We start from the raw sequence: 18,547 nt of genomic DNA on the forward strand, positions 1-18,547 counted from the left end.
CTACTTATATAGGACCCCTAATCAGGTAAGCCCCGCCCCCAACTCAGGGCTCAGCCTCTCTCCCAGCACACGGCCCCTAGCAGCCTTCACACACACTCACTCACACACAAACTCCACAATACAATCCACAAACTACAAAAACCTGCTCCTCCAACAGAACTCCCACTGAAACTTAAAGTGAAAAGTTTCAAAAAGTTCAAAGAATAGAAGATTATTGAAGGCAGAACAGATCTTGACGAGGTGAAGAAGTCTGGAGATAAATGTGAGAAGGGAGGGACAGGCAGTAGAAACAAAAGTGAAACTTTTAAAGCAGCATATTCCAGAAGTTTTGAGGTCTGAGTGTAGCCTTCACTGATTTGAGATCTTCCATACCATTCTCCCACTAGAAGGGAAAACCTACAATGGCAGCAGGCCATATAAGAGATCCAGTTTGGGAATATTTTAATGAAGTTCCTCTACCTGTGGGTAAGACAGGCATGTGTGCAAAATGGAAACAGAGCAACAAAGAAATGCAAGGTCTGGTTGCCCGGATAAAACAACATCATGAGAAGCACTCCCTCCCGGCGGAAGCTGCATTCAAGATGATGAAAGGAACATGTCTGAACATGCAGGATCTTCAGGTTGGTAAACTTTATTGTTTCACACTTCTTTCTTAAGGACTTTTAACAAAAACAAACCCAATTTTAAAAAACTTGAATGTTTAACTAAATTCAAAAATTCATATGCTTGTTTTTTTTCCCCAAATATTATATGTTTGCTGTTGAAAGAAAAAATCCAGAATACATAACATTGTTGTTTTAGTTAAATAAAACAATTTAAATGTCTGTCCTGTGATTGTGACGGGTTAGGTCACAGAAAGCCCCTTGGGACTGCCACCTGATGTGCTGAGACTACCTCTGAGCTCGTTTTTCCTGCCTGCTTCGAACTTCAGTATGCTGCCTTGTTGAGCTAGACACGTTAGCCTGCTGCAAACACAGACCCAGATCTGAACCACATCCCTCAAAGCTGCAGGCTTTAACTGAAAACCACTTAGCAGGTACTCCTGTCTCTAGCACCCAGATACCCAATGGGGTCCAAACCCCAAATAAATCTGTTTTACTCTGTATAAAGCTTATACAGGGTAAACTCACACATTGTCCACCCTCTATAACACTGATAGAGAAATATGCACAGCTGTTAGCTCCCCCAGCTGTTAATTGCTTACTCTGGGTCAATTAATAAGCAAATGTGATTTTATTAAGTATAATAAGTAGGATTTAAGTGTTTCCAAGTAATAACAGACAGAACAAAGTAAGTTGCCAAGCAAAATAAAACAAAAACACGCAAATCTAAGCCTAATACATAAAGAAACTGCATGTAGGTAAATCTCACTCTTAGCCCTGGTCTACACAACGAGTTTAGGTCGAATTTAGCAGATAAATTAATTTAACTCTGCACCTGTCCACACAACAAAGCCATTTTTGTCGACTTAAAGGGCTCTTAAAATCGATTTCTGTACTCCTCCCTGACAAGGGGATTAGTGCTGAAATCAACATCGCGGGTTGAATTTGGGGTAGTGTGGACACACTTCGACAGTATTGGCCTCTGGGAGCTATCCCAGAGTGCTTCATTACAACTGCTCTGGACAGCACTTTCAACTCAGATGCACTAGCCAGATACACAGCAAAAGCCCCGGGAACTTTTGAATTTCATTTCCTGTTTGGCCAGCATGGCGCGCTCATCAGCACAGGTGACCATGCAGTCCCAGAATCGCAAAAGAGCTCCAGCATGGACCGAACGGGAGGTACTGGATCTGATTGCTGTTTGGGGAGACGAATCCATGCTATCAGAACTCTGTTCCAAAAGATGAAATGCCAAAATATTTTAAAAAATCTCCAAGGGCATGATGGACAGAGGCTACAACAGGGACCCACAGCAGTACTGCGTGTAAATTAAGGAGCTCAGGCAAGCCTACCAAAAAAACAAAGAGGCAAATGGCAGCTCTGGGTCAGAGCCCCAGACATGCTGCTTCTATGATGAGCTGCATGCCATTCTATAAGGTGCCCCTACAACTACCCACCCCTGTCTGTGGACACCTGCAAGGGGGCAAGTCTCATGCAACAGGGATGAGGATTTTGGGGATGAGGAAGATGAGGAGGAGGAGGAGGAGGAGATAGCGCACAGCACGCAAGCAGAAACCAACCATCTCCCTGACAGCCAGGAACTGTTTATCACCCTGGAGCCAATACCCTCCCAACCCTCCCAAGGTGGGCTCACAGACCTGAAGCTGGAGAAGGCACCTCTGGTGAGTGTACCTTTGTAAATATAATGCATGGTTTAAAAGCAAGTGTGTTTAATGATTAATTTGCCCTGAAGACTTGGGATGCATTTGCAGCCAGTACAGCCCTCCTTTTAAATGGCCAACCCAATGGGTGCTTTGGTATGGGAAAGGAGGGCACTGCTGTTTGAAACCATTCCCACATGTTATGAAGGTTGAAGAAGCTGAAAGACTGTGGCTTACCATGGCTGCCTGCAAGCCGAATTCTGTTGCCCGCCCTGCATGTGTGATCTCTCACATCAAACCTGGCAGGCCCTCAATATAAGAGGCAAAATGCGACCTTGTACCAAAAAGCACATGTGCTATGTAATGTTAACAGCTTGGTTCACCGTGAAAGAGTCTACCCATTGTTCTCTAAAATGTGTCTTTTTAAATACTACTCTCCCTTTTTTATCTCTCGAGCTGCAAATGTTTCAACGCTACCCCTGTCATCTCCGTCCCAGAGGCTCGCGCAGATAAGAAGGCAGAAAAAAACGCACTCGCGATGAAATGTTCTCTGAGCTCATGCATGGAGGCAAACAATGTCAGAGTCCAGGAAAGCAGAAAATGAACTCGAGGACAGGAGGGACGAGCAAGAAGAGAGGTGGTGGGAGCAAGATGAGCGGAGGCAGGATACAATGCTGAGGCTACTGGGGGATCAAACTGATATGCTCTGGTGTCTGGTGGAGCTGCAGAAAAGGCAGCAGGAGCACAGACCGCCACTGCTGCCCTGTGTAACCGCCCACCCTCCTCCTCAAGTTCCATAGCCTCCTTACCTAGACGCCCAAGAACTCCAAGGGGCGGGGGAGCTCCAGGGACCCAACCACTCCATCCTAGAGGACTGCCCAAGCAACAGAAGGCTGGCATTCAATAAGTTTTGAAGTGCAGTGTGGCCTTGTCCTTCCCTCCTCCTCTCATCCACTACCCCATCCGGTGCTTCCCTCCTCCTCCACCGCTCCCAGGCTACCTTGGCAGTTATCCCCCTATTTGTGTGATGAATTAATAAAGAATGCATGATCTTGAAACAATAATGACTTTATTGCCTCTGCAAGTGATGAACGAAGGGGGGAGGGCAGTTGGCTTACAGGGAAGTACAGTGAACCAAGGGGTTGGTTTTCAGCAAGGAGAAACAAACAGAACTGTCACACCATAGCCTGGCCAGTCATCAAACTGGTTTTCAAAGCTTCTCTGATGCGCAGCGCACCCTGCTGTGCTCTTCTAATCGCCTTGGCGTCTGGCTGTGTGCAAGCAGCGGCCAGGCGATTTGCCTCAACCTCCCACCGCACCATAAATGTTTTTCCCTTACTCTCACAGAGATTGTGGAGCACACAGCAAGCAGCAATAACAATTGGAATATTGGTTTTGCTGAAGTCTAACCGAGTCAGTAAACTGTGCCAGCGCGCCTTTAAACGGCCAAATGCACGTTCTATCACCATTCTGCACTTGCTCAGCCTGTAGTTGAACAGCTCCTTACTGCTGTCCAGGCTGCCTGTGTATGGTTACATGAGCCATGGCATTAAGGGTAGACTGGGTCCCCAAGGATAAGTATAGGCATTTCAACATCCCCAACAGTTATTTTCTGGTCTGGGAAGTAAGTCCCTTCCTGCAACTGTTCAAACAGACCAGAGTTCCTGAAGATGTGAGCGACACGTACCTTTCCCAGCAATCCCACGTTAATGTAAGTGAAATGTCCCCTGTGATCCATCAGTGCTTGCAGCACCATTGAAAAGCACCCTCTGCAGTTTATGTACTAGCTGCCAAGGTGGTCTGGTCCCAAGATAGGGATATGCATTTATCTATCCCTCCACCACAGTTAGGGAATCCCGTTGCAGCAAAGCCATCCATTATGACCTGCACATTTCCCAGAGTCACTACCTTTGATATCAGCAGCTCAGTGATTGCGTTGGCTACTTGGATCACAGCAGCCCCCACAGTAGATTTACCCACTCCAAACTGATTCCCGGCTGACCGATAGCTGTCTGGCATTGCAAGCTTCCAGAGGGCTATCGCCACTCACTTCTCAACTGTGAGAACTGCTCTCATCTTGGTATTCTTGCACTTCAGGGCAGGAGAAAGCAAGTCTCAAAGTTCCATGAAAGTGCCCTTACACATGCGAAAGTTTCGCAGCCACTGGGAATCATCCCAGACCTGCAACACTATGCGGTCCCACCAGTCTCTGCTTGTTTCCCAGGCCCAGAATCAGCATTCCATGGCATGAACCTGCCCCATTACCACCATGATGTCCAAATTGCCAGGGCCCGTGCTTTGAAAGAAGTCTGTGTTCATGCACTCATCACCTCCTCGCCTCATTTTGCAGGTTCTGGTTCTGCACATACTGCAGGATAATGTGCGAGGTGTTTACAATGCTCACAACAGCAGCAGTGAGCTGAGCAGGCTCCATGCTTGCCATGGTATGGCATCTGCAGGAGAGCAGAATTGCAGCAAAAGCAGTGGATGATGACGGATGCCACAAGCATAGATATTTATACTGAACTACAAGAGGACCCGCGAGGTCAATTCATGGCACCAGGAGAGCAGGAGAACAGAGCTGAAGCAGTGGTTGGATGACAATGGTTAGCAGTCCTACTGCACCATCTGCTGAAAGCAGTATGGCGTCTGCACAGAAAAAAGGTGCGAAACAATTGTCTGCCTTTGCTTTCACAGAGAAGGGGCAACTGACGACATGTACACAAAACAATGTGACAATGTTTTTGCCCCATCAGGCATTGGGAGCTCAACCCAGAATTCCAATGGGCAGCAGAGTCTGTGGGATAGCTACCCACAGTGCAACGCTCTAAAAGTCAGTGCTAGCCACGGTACTGTGGACGCACTCCACCAACTTAATGCACTTAGTGGGGACACACACAATCGACTGTATAAAATTGCTTCCTAAAAACTGACTTCTATAAATTTGACCTAATTTCGTAGTGTAGACATACCCTTAGAGATGTTCCAATAAGCTTCTTTCACAGACTGGATTCCTTCCTAATCTGGGTACAGCAATCACTCACACCCCCGTAGTTACTGTCCTTTGTTCCAGTTTCTTTCAGGCATCTCTTGGGCATGGAGGGGCCAGCTCTTAAGTCAGCTGAAGACAAAATGGAGGGGCTTCCAGGGCCTTTTATATTCTCTCTCTTGTGGGCAGAAACCCCTTTGTTCTTCTGTGCAAAGTCACAGCAACAAGATGGAGTTTTTAGTCACGTGGGCAAGTCACATGTCTATGAATGATTCAGCTTTTTGCAGGCTAACACCATTATTTACATGTTAGTCTAAACGTTTCCAGAAAAGCTCAGGTGTGAATTGGCACCTCCCAAAGTCCATTGTCAGTTAAGTGTTTCTTGACTGGGCACTTAGTGACTAGTCCTTTCTCAAGAAACTGACCAAATGCTTCCCTGAGGCTACTTAGAACCAAAACACATCGAGATACAAGTACATAGCCAGTATTCATAACTTCAGATACAAAAATGATACACACATACAGACAGCATAATCACAACCAACAAACTACAACCTTTCTAGAGACACTCCACTTGACCTCCTCTGTACAAGACCTGTTGCAACCATAAGACCCTGGTTGCAACTAGGGTGACCAGACGTCCTGATAAAATTGGGACTGTCCTGATATTTAGTTGTTTGTCCCGCATCCCGACTGATGTATAGTCGGGACACCATTTGTCCCAATATTTTGGCTCGGGGCTGGAGGAGTACACTGGTGAGTGCTCACCTGGGACCCCAGCAGTGCTTATTTGGGGCAGCTCCAAAGAAATGGCAGGCAGCAGGACACTGTGACCCCTAGGCACAGGGGCGGCCAGGGTGAGAAGGGGGGGGGGGGGTTGTCTCTGTGTGCTGCACCTACCACAAGAGCTGGCTCCATCGCAGCCAATGGGAGCTACAGGTTCTGACAGGGCACAGACCCACCCCCACCCCGGCTGCCCCTGGGGCACTGTGTGCTACTCATGCCCCCAAGTAAGTCCCACCCCCACAGCTTCCAGCCAATGGCAGCTGGAGCCAGTGCTTGTGTCAGGCACAGCATGTGGAGCGGAGACACCACTGCCCACCACTGACCTTAGGAGCCAGAGGAACCTGCCAGGTGCTTCCCAGTGGGTGGGAACCATTCCCTAGGTAAGCAGCAGGGCTGCGGCTTGGGCCCTGTGCCCACAGCTTGCAGCGGGGCTGTGGGTGGGAGCGGTATCATGTGCTTGTGGCAGGCATGTGCCCCCAATCAGCAGCTTGCAGCAGGACGAGAGTAGGGGCCCTGCGCCCCCGACTTCCTCAGGCTTTTTATCCCCCTTCCCCCATAGCTCCAGTGGGCTGGGGGTGGGGTGAGCCTGTGGCTGCCCACCGTGTGTCCCGATATTTTGTTCTTGTCATCTAGTCACCCTAGTTGCAACAATGATCTATACGGTCACAGTTCATGTCAATAACAGCACAGTAATGGTCTCCTCCCAATACAGCATAGCAAGAAAATCCTCCAAATATTAATGATTAACTTGTTGAATGGGAGATATTTATGAAGTCATTGGGAAGTGAACTATCTGCTTCAATTACCTTTGGTAAATGAAATAACCAAACAATCATTCATTTTCTGATATAGCTGTAAAACTAATCTGAAAAGTTTTCAAAATAAATCACTTTAAAAATATATAGTGTGTACCTTCTAATAATGAAAACTCTCTCTCTCTCTGAGTTGTGAAGAATATGTATTAAAGTTATAACAACCAATAAGAATGCACTTTTATGTAGAAATCCATGATTAAATAGAGTCTTCCTTACTAGAGATTTAAATCATGATTTAAATCAAATCCACCCTGACTATAGGTGACTGAAATGCAGGTCTGATATTTGCTATATTTAGTCCTGGATCTCAATCCAGAGACCAGTTTAGGATGGTGATTGTTAAGGTCTAATGCTTTACAAGCTACCAGACCCACAAGCAAATGTTTTATTCCAATGAAAATATAAAATGTTAACATTCAAATGCCAAACATTAAGCTCTAGTGGTTAGTGAGGTAACACTTGGGGAACACTGTTACAAAAGTGCTTAATTGGAAAATCAGTACAAATGGTTTTCCAGCACTGATTGTGGACTAGTGAAAAAAAAATTCAAGCCTTGCTCCCTGAAATGTACATTTTGTGGTCCCAGCAGGTTTCACAAAAGCTTCAATAAGACAAAACAGTGGAAGATAAATTATAGTAAATTATCATTAGCTTGATATTTAAAAGAGGAAAAAAAAACACATTAGTGAATGTTCTATATGTTTATTAGAATTTTAAATCAAAGTTTCTCCACAAAATGGAATTAGCGCAATGGTTTAAGCATTCCTTGTGACAACGTAGAGAAGATGTGTGTCAATTTATTAATTCCTTTTTGTTTTGTAAAACATCATTTATAAGTGGATTAAAATCTCCCTTTCTGTAGCAGGAGCGGACATCTAAGAAAGTGTAACAGGGACACCAAGGGGGCATCAACATTTAATACGCCTACTCTGCTGAGTCAGTGGGGTTGCTACCAGGAGAGCCACTGACTTGAGTTGAAGCAAGGAAAATCCTCAGGAAAAGATGACAAAAAGGGTGTCAGGCTGATTCTGAAAGACAAAATCTCAAGCAAGAAGAATCATTCCACCTCCAGAAACAGAAGACGTAGCTGGAGGAGTATGGCCCTTCCCCAACAGGGGCAGCTCTATGTTTTTTGCCGCCTTATGACCAGCAGGCCGACCCCCAAGGCTTGCCGCCCCTGTTCCCCAAGGACATTGGCCAAACACATTTGGGAATGGTGAGTATCGGGGATTGGAGTCAAGGAGGAGAAGTTGAAGAGCTTAAACATATGTACTCTCCTTTGCTATCAGTAAAGCATGTGTGTTTAAGAACTTTCTTTGCAATGCCAGGATTCCTTGCTCTATCTGCCACACATCCTCAAGAGTTACACTATAAACCTTAGTGCTCAATGGGTGGTGTTCTTGGGAAGCATTCAAAGCAACTAGGGAGGCTTAGGAGGTCAGAATTCAGGTTTCAGGGATTACAGCAGTTGGACTGGGGAGTCCCACATCCCAAGGAGAGGTGGCAGAAAAAGATCCAAAGATTGGGTCCAGTTATAACGGTCTGGTGACATTCCTTTTAATTATAACCCAGTTATTTTTACTTATTTTAAAAGGAATTTATCGTATTAAATTGTGTACACTTTAATTAAAGTAGTGCCTTTAACCATAAGTGACCCTAAAGTGCTTTATAAACTATATTAAATACCTCTAAAGTACAAAGAAGCAAAAGATACTGATAGTGTGCATGTGGGGCAAAAGGTGGGATTTTGGTCAAGGACACCAGCATGCCATGGCATTTTTAAGAGCTATACAGCAAGATGAGGCATACTGACAGAGGCACATGAGGAAGCTTACTGAACACTGCATGCACTAGCCCTGGCTCAAATTGGCATCATTAAACTTTCACTAATAAAACAAATACAACCAAAACAAAACTGCACTGTTTGCTGAAGTGTGGCAAGTTTGATTACACTGTAGGAGTTTACCTGGTCTGAATGCCCACAGTGCTGAACAAAACATCTTGGTCATAGTACAGAAAAAGCAAAATTCCATAGGATGCAACAAACTCGCATCAATCACATCACACAGAGTTTTTTTTCAAATTAATGTTGCTATATTAATGGTGGCGGTTCCATCTCTGTTATTCCATAAGACAACACAAAACTTTCAGTTTGAGATAAAAAAAATTATCATCTATATAAACCATAAAGAAAAGTAGCCTCACTTTCATTTTTGTAGCCTGACTAATGGTATCCTACAGCACTTTTACCCATTTAAATATACATGTGCTCAACACCTTTTGAAGACTCTTTACATTTTGACCTGTTGCTGCTCATGGTAAATATGTTGTGCTATAGCTTGCACAGCTTTCATTCAACAGCTTTTAACATACAATAGGTTTCTGTAAAGCAAGTTCAGGTTCTCTCCTGTGGCACTATAATCTCTCCATTTTAGGTTCCCCCTTAATTCTCTTTTCTTCCTCCACTTAAAAAAAAAAAATCTGATTTGACATCAAATATTGGGGTAAGGACAAATGAACTCAAAAGTTCCAAGTGTCTGTTTAGTTCTACCAAGTTACAGATAAAGATCCAGACTAACGAAACCCCTTGGGTCTGCAAAATTGGTCTGAATATCTTGCAAGAAGAGGTCTTTCACATAAAACTGCATAACATTTAAACAATTCAGAACCTCAAAAAAAGGTTTATTAAGCTTGGTTCTAAAAAGAATGAAAGTATCATTGGGAAGGGTCTTTATTTTATCAGAATTTATCATCCATTCTTGATCATGAGCTCAGCTAACTCCACAAGATGATGCAAAATGTCCCAGCAGAAATGCAGCTGGAGTCATAGTCATCTTTCGAAGTGCGAAGAGGGGCTGTTTCCTGTATGCATTTTAACCCGGGGCTCAGATCCTACATCCACACTAGTGTTAACACTGGTGGAACCTCACCATTTTAAATCATGATTCTCAGGGTATTTGGTGTTATTCTTGAACACTTAGCTTCTGGTGCAAGTGACTATGACAACTTCAGCTTTCTTTTAAAAGTAAAGTACATTTCTGCCCCACATGGTTACTGAGAAAAGCTTGAGAACAAGAACCCTAAAGGTATAACGCCCGAAGGCAAGGAAACCAAAATTCATTTTTTTTTAAATATCATGATTTTGGGGGGCTTCACTCATGATTTTTGAATGCTTGGGGTTGGCAAAACTGGGTTACAAAGAACTATGGGGTTGGGTGCTAAAGATGTAAAAAGGATTAAGAGGAAAGAACAAGGGGACATCCAACAAAATAGACAAAATTATTAATCTATTTTATTAATTAGTAATTAAACTTTACCACACAATGCATAAAAACCTATGAAATTTATTGCCAAAATGGAATAACCTGGCCATGAGTAAAGTTTCTTCCATCATTCAGTGGTCACTTTGATCCTGAAGTATGGGGTTTATATCCCTTATATATTTTTTATCCATTCAGATGTAGCTGGAGAGGTGACATTAGCTATATAAAATGTCAAATCCTTTTCTGAATCCTCACTGATATTTGGTGGCAATATATTCCTTGGATTAATTATGAACTGAGTAAAAATTTTAAATCATCCATCTATTTTGTTGGATGTCCTTTTGTTTTATGGCAAAGGACAAATAGAGGACTCAATTTTACTCTCATTTCATTCATCGTTTTATATATTTCTATTACAGTAAACATCGTTATACTATAAGCCTATGAAGACTGCCAAGTCAAACACAAAATTTAGGAAATGCCATAATCAGGGTTGCTCATGCAACATTAATTCTGCCCCTTTGTGCATACACATTATGATATATTCTCTTGGTAGGGACTTTAATTATATCAGCCAGTTTTCCTTTATGCCCTATTTTGTTGCCAAGCTAAAATAATTCTTATATTTTAAAGGCACAATTTTCCTTTATAGACGCTGTGTTAGTTTTGCCACGTTATACTATTTAAAAACTTAAATTAATATATTTAGTAATTTCTGCTAAATTTCCTGGCATTAAAATAAGGTTTATTGACCTGTAATTGCGAAGAATACCCCCAACACATTTTAAAATATAGGTGTAACATTTGTTACTATTCTATTCTCTGATATAGTAACTGATTTTAGTGAGAGATTATATGGCAGGGTTTATTAGTGACTCAGCCATTGCCTACACTGCAGTTAGGTCGACATAAGCTGCCTTACTTCGACCTAACTCTGTAAACATCTAAACTAAAATAGAGCTCTCACTGATGTAACTCGCCCATTGCGCTGACTCAATAACCCCACCTCTGCGAGAGAAATAGTGCTTCAATTGATGTAGTCAGGTCAACGCAGTGTCACTGTAGACACTGCATTGCTTACATTGACGGTCGCTGCCTTTCAGAAATCATCCCACAATGCCCCACACAGGCAGTTAATTCGGTGCAAGTGCTCCTAGTGAGGACACGCACTGCCAACACAGGAACACAGTATGGATGTGTAAAACTGATTCAATTACTGTGGTGGCCGTACATCCACGTAACTTAGGTTGACTTAATTTTGTAGCGTAGACTTGCTCTCAGTCTCTTCATTAAGTCCTTCAGAATTCTTGGCTGAATATCAGCCGGTCCTGATGACTTACAACTCTTTATGGTGTCAAACAAGAAGGTGCAAGCAAACTGACAGACTAGTCACTGACTATATCTCATCTTTATTAACTGAAAAGAGTATGCCTGATGTTGGTACTGCCTCATCATTCTCTGTGGTGAAGACTGACACAAAGTAGTCATTTAGCTTCTCGGCACTGTCACTATGCTTCTTAAGAGCCCTATATAATCCCTGGAAGTCCGCAGAATGCACAAATGCTATCACAAAGTTCCTGTCTCTGATAAACAAAATAAATTCCATTCTTAAATATATGTTCATGTTTTAGGTTATACGTTCTTTCAGATTTCCTACTTGCCTTCTAATTATCATCTTGCATGCCCAAATATGGCTGCACTCATTGCTGTTGTTCAGTGAACATTATGGATAAAACAACTTTAGGGGGAAGTTATGTCCTTCTGAAATCCTCAGTTACTTTCATTTGAGAAAATGTTTTGTATGTGCCACAATATATCACTGCTGCGCTAGTATTCTGGGCACATGCCAAGGAGCAGTGGAGGATGCTGCACATCAGGGCCAACACCATTCATATTAAAAGAGCAGTCAATCATTCGGGTCCTTGTAATCAGACAATGAAGATGGTTCTTTTTCAAAGAGCAATTAACTTGCCAAAAGTATATGAGGAAAAACAACAAAACACCTCTTCTTCCACACTGGTTTGTGTTCATTATGTATATTATATTTTTTATTCAAATTAATGCCAATGGAATATTAAAAAAATTTGAAACGTATATCTCAGGATAATGAAAAATTAGCATTATTGTACCATGAATGTAAGATTAACTACATTGTAGGTATTTCCTACAGTCCAACATAGCAGCAGTTTACAACAGAACTACAAAGCTGGTCTTTGATCCTGGACTAGTTTAAATTTTTAGAAAACTAATTACATTCAGACTGTTATTTTCCCCATTTTTCACACTATTTGTGTTCCAACAATTCTCCTTCTCAGTCTGTATTTTCTTACTGTCTTACTTTTTCAGCTCTATTTTTCTGTATGAGACAACTGATGGCTTGAGTCTACCTTACTTTTCATTGTGAAGAATTAATTTCTCTCTACCTCCACCCTTATTGTGCTGTGCAGTATATTTCAGGAAGAACTTGATGTCCAAAAGTAATGCTCAATTCTTATAATACACTAAAGATTTTTTTCTTATTTTAACCAACAGTGGCTGACTTCACAATTGGTTGTGTCCACATGGGCCGTAACCTCACAGATATACCCTGTTTCAATCTTACCCATGAACAGCACTGTAACTGGGTGCAATCAGGTTCTACCACAGTTCTTCATTGTATAGACAGGACCAGCTAACCACATATATAAATTGGCTGGCCAGTCCTCCTATCTCCCAGGTCTATGTATATGAAAAGACATCTGCAACTCTCTCTCCGGCACCAGCAACTGAAATATTACCAGCTAAATACCTAGATCTGACCCCAGTGCACTGAACTGCAGGCATTCCGGTAGTTACTTCATAGATTTCAAAGCATCTGCATATTCCAGACACAAAGGAATACTTTAATATTAAACTCTCCCTCTGGAAAACAAAAAACAGATGCCTTCAAGTACAGAATTTAACAAAGTACGGTTTTGTTTTTAAAAAACAAACACAAACAAAAACCAGAGATCACGAGGTGTTGCATCATACCCACAATATTTGGCAAGCTTAAAAATTCCAGATTAGTGAGAGGGAAGAAAGTAGGAAAGAAGAAGAAGAAAAGGTAATAAATTTGAATACTTGAGGGGGGATGGTTATTTTGTTTATTGCTGTGCCAAACAGTGTGCCACATGCTGTTGAGAATCATTCTGTATAACAAACCAGTAACGAATTCCTGTTTGTAAAATATTTTAGTATATTATCACCAATGCCAAATAGTTTATAAAGAGAAATCTTTCATGACAGAGTTCAAAGTAATCTTCAACAGCACTATCCCTCTCACAGAAAAGCAAGTAGACCTTAGTAATAATGGGATACAAACAAATTATTAATCTATTTTCCTCTTTGCAAGGCAATACTGCTGCTACTTTTTCATTAAAGATTCTAAAATATACAAGATATCACATTTATATAGTTGCTTTGATTTTGAACATGCCAAAATGCCTTAATATATCTAAGCATTTTAAAGTATCAGCCTATATTAAGAGCACTGACTTCATTCATCACTAAAATCCTACCACCATGTCAGCTTTTTCACAGCGCACTACAATACCACACACCAACAATGAACAGTTTAGGTCTTCTCGGCTCTCTGTGAGTTAAGATCAAGTGTGGCAAAGAATATTGCATCTAATTAAAACTGCAAAGGGCCTTTAAGCAGACAGAGTAATCATCCAAAAAGGAATTTGAGTAGAATACCATGATTTACTACTCTATACTTGCAAAAGCTCCAAGAAATATTTAATAACTGAAAATTGAAAGAACCTCAGTTTCATATCTCATCAAAGAGATGGCACTCCCAGAAACTCCATTTCATCTACTAGGACATTGACCAAGTTGACTCAGAGGGGACAGTGCCACCTAATGAATCAACAAACAGCTTCTTGCGGCACCTTGGTCTTCCTTGGAGATCTCAAATATGAGCACTGATTGAGCCTAATTAACTTGCAATGCTGACAAAATCACAGCTGCAGGTATAACTGCAGTGATATGATGGGCTTGATTGTCTCCTCTATCACTGCAGATGGGATCCTTAGAGGCACTTCCCCCTCAAACACACATCCATGAACTCACTCTTGCAGAAGCCTCTCTTTCAGAATGCCATCAGACTTCAGAAGGACACAGTGGGGACAATTACTTAGAAACGTTTCAAGATCAACTTCCGTTTCCTGGCACACCTGAATTCCTCCTGTGGGAAATCTACATAGGACAGTACACTGCAACCTAGATATCTTTGTTAGACTAGCTACTGTAGCAATTCAACCTGTCAACATAACATGCCCAAGATGAACCAAGTTTAGTATCAGAGCTCTCAACTACCATAAGGCAATATGAGTCATTTGACTACCAGCCCCATTACTAGACTTTCAGAACAAGCCAAGTGGCATTTTAAGTAAAAATTAATAGGGAAACTATTATAGACTGCACCACCCTCCAATCTTTCACTAGATTGTAGATTACGGGGAAATATTACCATATGTGGTAAAAGTTGTTTTACCTGGCATGTTAGGAAAATGGGAGGGTGCTGGTAAGTGAAAAATGCCCTTTAACTAAGAGGGAGGGAGTTTGGGTACGGGAGGGGGTGTGGGAGGGAGTCTGAGTACAGTAAGGGGTTTGGGGCAGCAGGTTGAGGCGTGGGAGAGGGCTCAGAGTGCCAGATCCGCGGGGCGCTCACCTCAGGCAGCTCCCCACAAGCAGCAACCTGTCACAGATGCTCAGAGGCAGAGGCATGGCAGGTGGCAATGTGTGCTGCCCCCACCCAGCCCTGAGTGCTGGCTCCGCAGCTCCCATTGACCGGCAACTGCGGCCAACAAGAACCACAGGAGCAGCGCCTGCGGGTGGAGACAGCGCACAGAGCCTAGGCGCTCCTCTGCCTAGGACCTGCAGGGACAGGTCACTGCTTGTGGGGAGCTGCCCGAGGTGAGCACCCCCCGGATCCAACACCCCAAAATCCCTCCCACCTCCCAACCGCACATCTTCTCCCACACTTTGAATCCCTCATGGTGTTCCTCCACCTAGGAGCAGGCTTCTGAGGAGTCACGCAAAGCCAGGTAGGGAACCTGCCAGCCCCACACCAACTGGACTATAAACCAGACTTTATATATCAGCATTTCTAATCTTTATAGAGAGCTGTCCGGTTGGTATACGGACGGATAACACAGCTTTTACTGTAAATGAAGGACCCAACACACCATATACATACATACATATATACACATATATACATACATACATATATACACACACACACACACCTTCCTCACACCACATTACCAACAATACATTTGGCAATATATTAACAATGGAGTTTGGGAGCAGAAGGGAATGGGATAATTCATTTTTGTTCTGATTGTTTACCCAAAACAGTTTCAACACATTTGCAAAAAAGTATATTCAGGGTCTGAAGCATTAACATCAGCGGTGGGCAACTTGCAGCCCACACACAGCATGTCAGGGTAATCCTCTGGTGGGCCACAAGACAGTTTGTTTACATTGTCACGGTCACTCACAGCTCCCAGTTGCTGCGGTTCGCTGTCCCAGTCCACTGGGAGCTGTGGGAAGTGCCTGCCAGCACATCCCTGCGGCCCACTCCGGTTCCTGCAGCTCCTATTAGCCAGGAATGGTGAACTGCAGCCATCGGGAGATGCGGCAGCTGTGCCAATGTAAACAAACTGTCTCACAGCCCACCAGTAAATTACCACCACTGATTAACACAATATTACTATACAGACAACAAGTCAAAGTGCATGCTTTTTTTAAATTATTTTCAGAATAAGAGTTCTGTCTGGCAGAATATATTAGAAGTGGTAGAATGGATAATCAGGTGGTACTCAGAAGATTACTGAGACTTTCACCTCTAATTCAGTCTATATCACTACGGACCAATAATCTTTGCCACCTATTGGCTGCCTGGCCATAACCTGTATGAAATAAGTTTGTGGTCTCATTCCAGTTTCCTGTTGAACCACAAAAGACACCTGTATGTACATGATCAAATGAATGTTAATCACAGATATGTTCTTTTGATTAAAGTTTTACCAGAGACCAAAAGGTGACCATAACATAAAAAAAGTAGCATCTTGATTAGCAATAATTTATATTTTTGGTACAAGACCAAGCAGGTGTGTCAATGACTTAAAGGAGTTGAATGCAATTTATTTTTAAATAACATTTTGGGTACAATTCAAATATGTCCTGGTCCACTATAGTACTGAACTGCAGTTAAGGTCTGCACTTCTTTGGAGCAGCTTATGGTAAGTTTGCAGTAAGGACTGAGCAACTAGAAACAGAAGCCAGCTAGCAAGATTACATAGGATTGGCATCTCACTGAAATATTGACTGTTACTATAAAACTATCAAACTTTTTGATTTAATTAGAAACTGTTAGAAAAAACCCAAGGGCTTGTACTTTCCATTTTTTAAAAAAAGACATATACAAAAGTTATATTGGACAAATATCCATAAGGAACCTCCTAACATTTCAAAAATAAAATTCACCCCTCTCTACCCACTTATATCTCCATTCAACCTCCACAGGAAAAGGCTGGAAAAAAATAGTAGATCGAAGAGTATCTCTTGAAATTCAACAAATTAATTTCTCCAATTTTGCCACCAAATTGCTCCCATTCCCTCTTCAAACTGAGGCACTGTTTTTTTATCTAGGCCTGTATAAGCATCAAGCCACCTGGGTATTCAAGTTCTATCACCATATCCATGCACTAAGCTGATTACAGTTGTCAAGGTATGACACAAGAGGAGACAGTCAAAAATATTGAGGACTTACTAGGTCAAACACCACTATATTTTTTTCTGGAAAACCAGAGCAGATCATATATGGAAGCTATAGAAATAGAAATATAATGCTTTTTCACAAAAAGAAAGCATCATACTTTTTAAATTGGTTCTTTAAAAAGTCACACAGGTTTGGGTAAAATTTCACTCTAGTGGCCTTACTGTACCCAATTTAAAGGAATACTATATTACTATTCCAGTAGAACCTAGAGGCCCAAAGAGATTGCATAGTACCTAGCATAATGGAGTGCCAACAAGAGCTTTTTTTTTTTTGCTAGTTTTTGGGGGGGGGTGGGGGGCGGCTACAAAACCTAACACAATAATCTTGGCTTTCTTCCCACCCTAAAATTTCAACAGTTATTTTGGAGTAAAACACTGGTGTTGGAAACTTAGCAGCAGCAGCAGTATTTGGGTAATATATGAGAGCTGGAAAGTAAAACTCCCCAATCTAACATTATTGTCCAATATTAATACAACACAAAGAGCCAACACACAGCACCAATGGGTGAGAATTAAGTGGCATTTTTAAAAGCTACCCTTTTTACTGATCCTGAGATGTTTTTAACCCAAGGAATATTAAATAAACAGATGTTTTAAGATGATAGATTCAAAAGTCAACTCTGCAGCACTGCTAGCTCAAGGAACCAGAAAGAGACACAATCTATGAAAACAATCACAAGCAGCAGTGGTGTTCACATGCTTTTGTCAGTAACTCCTGTGAGTTACACCAGCTGACACAGACAGGGCTCTGACTGTTTCGAGTAAGCATGAAATGCATTTTGTCACTGCACTGAGACGCTTTATTCACCCCGAGTCCGTTTTCTGGACTGGAAAGAAAAGGCAGAGCCAGAGAGTCGTTACGTTTCCACCCAGTGATAGTTCGTACCACAGGTGTTGGGACTTGGGGGGCTGGGGATGCTGCCGCACCCCCTGCCTGGAGGTGGCTCCCATCGCATACCAGGGTTGACAGTTGGGTTAAATGGCTCTCAGCGCCGTAACCCTACAAACTGCTCCAGCGCCCGTTTCCTAACCCCGCCAAATCCTTTAGGCCCAGGTGACCCCCCCGCCCAGGCGCAGGGGGGGCTTTTCACGCGGTGACTGACATTTCGGGGCAGCGGCTTCTCATCAGCCCGCAGGGAGGCCAGGGCGAGGCCGCGGGCCGCAGGGACGGGACTGACCAAAGCCCAGTGACCGGGGCCGCGGGGCGAACCCAGCAGTCACACGCGCCCCGCCCCGCAGTCCGAGGGGGAAGGGCTCAGCTGTCACTTTCGCCTCTGGCGCGCGTGCGGGACGAAGAAGCCCCCCGGGCAGCCCCCCGGCCGGCAACGCCCGCCCCACCCGCTCACCTAGGTAGTGTCTCCGCAGCAGACCGGGCTCCTCCAGCCCCAGGCTCCGCTTCCGCACGTCCCACAGCAGGTGAGGGCAGCACCCCCGCGACATGGCACCGCGGGGAGGGGAGGCTCAGACTCTCCGCCAGCGGCAGCCGCCCCCCACGCTCACCATGGAGACCCAGCCGCCCGCCCGCGCGGTGCTCGCTCGCGCACGCACCCGCCTGCTGCCGAGTCGCCACCGAAGAACGAGCGACAGCGGCAGCTTCTCCGCTCCCCGCCCCCATCTC

The 18,547-nt window shown here is 43.4% G+C and overlaps 1 protein-coding gene across 1 annotated transcript in view; it reads right to left on the reverse strand.

Annotated features, from left to right (window-relative positions):
- Positions 1 to 18,542, reverse strand: part of DCAF6 (DDB1 and CUL4 associated factor 6) — a 208,676-nt gene extending 190,134 nt beyond the window's left edge. Inside the window, exon 1 of the mRNA XM_075063452.1 lies at positions 18,276 to 18,542. Within this exon, the coding sequence (XP_074919553.1) occupies positions 18,276 to 18,369 (94 nt within the window). The 5' untranslated portion in view covers positions 18,370 to 18,542. The remainder of the gene's footprint in view (positions 1 to 18,275) is intronic.
- Positions 18,543 to 18,547: the final 5 nt, after the last annotated feature.

Source organism: Chelonoidis abingdonii, chromosome 1 (genome assembly GCF_003597395.2).
Source record: "Chelonoidis abingdonii isolate Lonesome George chromosome 1, CheloAbing_2.0, whole genome shotgun sequence".
Classification (NCBI taxonomy): domain Eukaryota; kingdom Metazoa; phylum Chordata; order Testudines; family Testudinidae; genus Chelonoidis; species Chelonoidis abingdonii.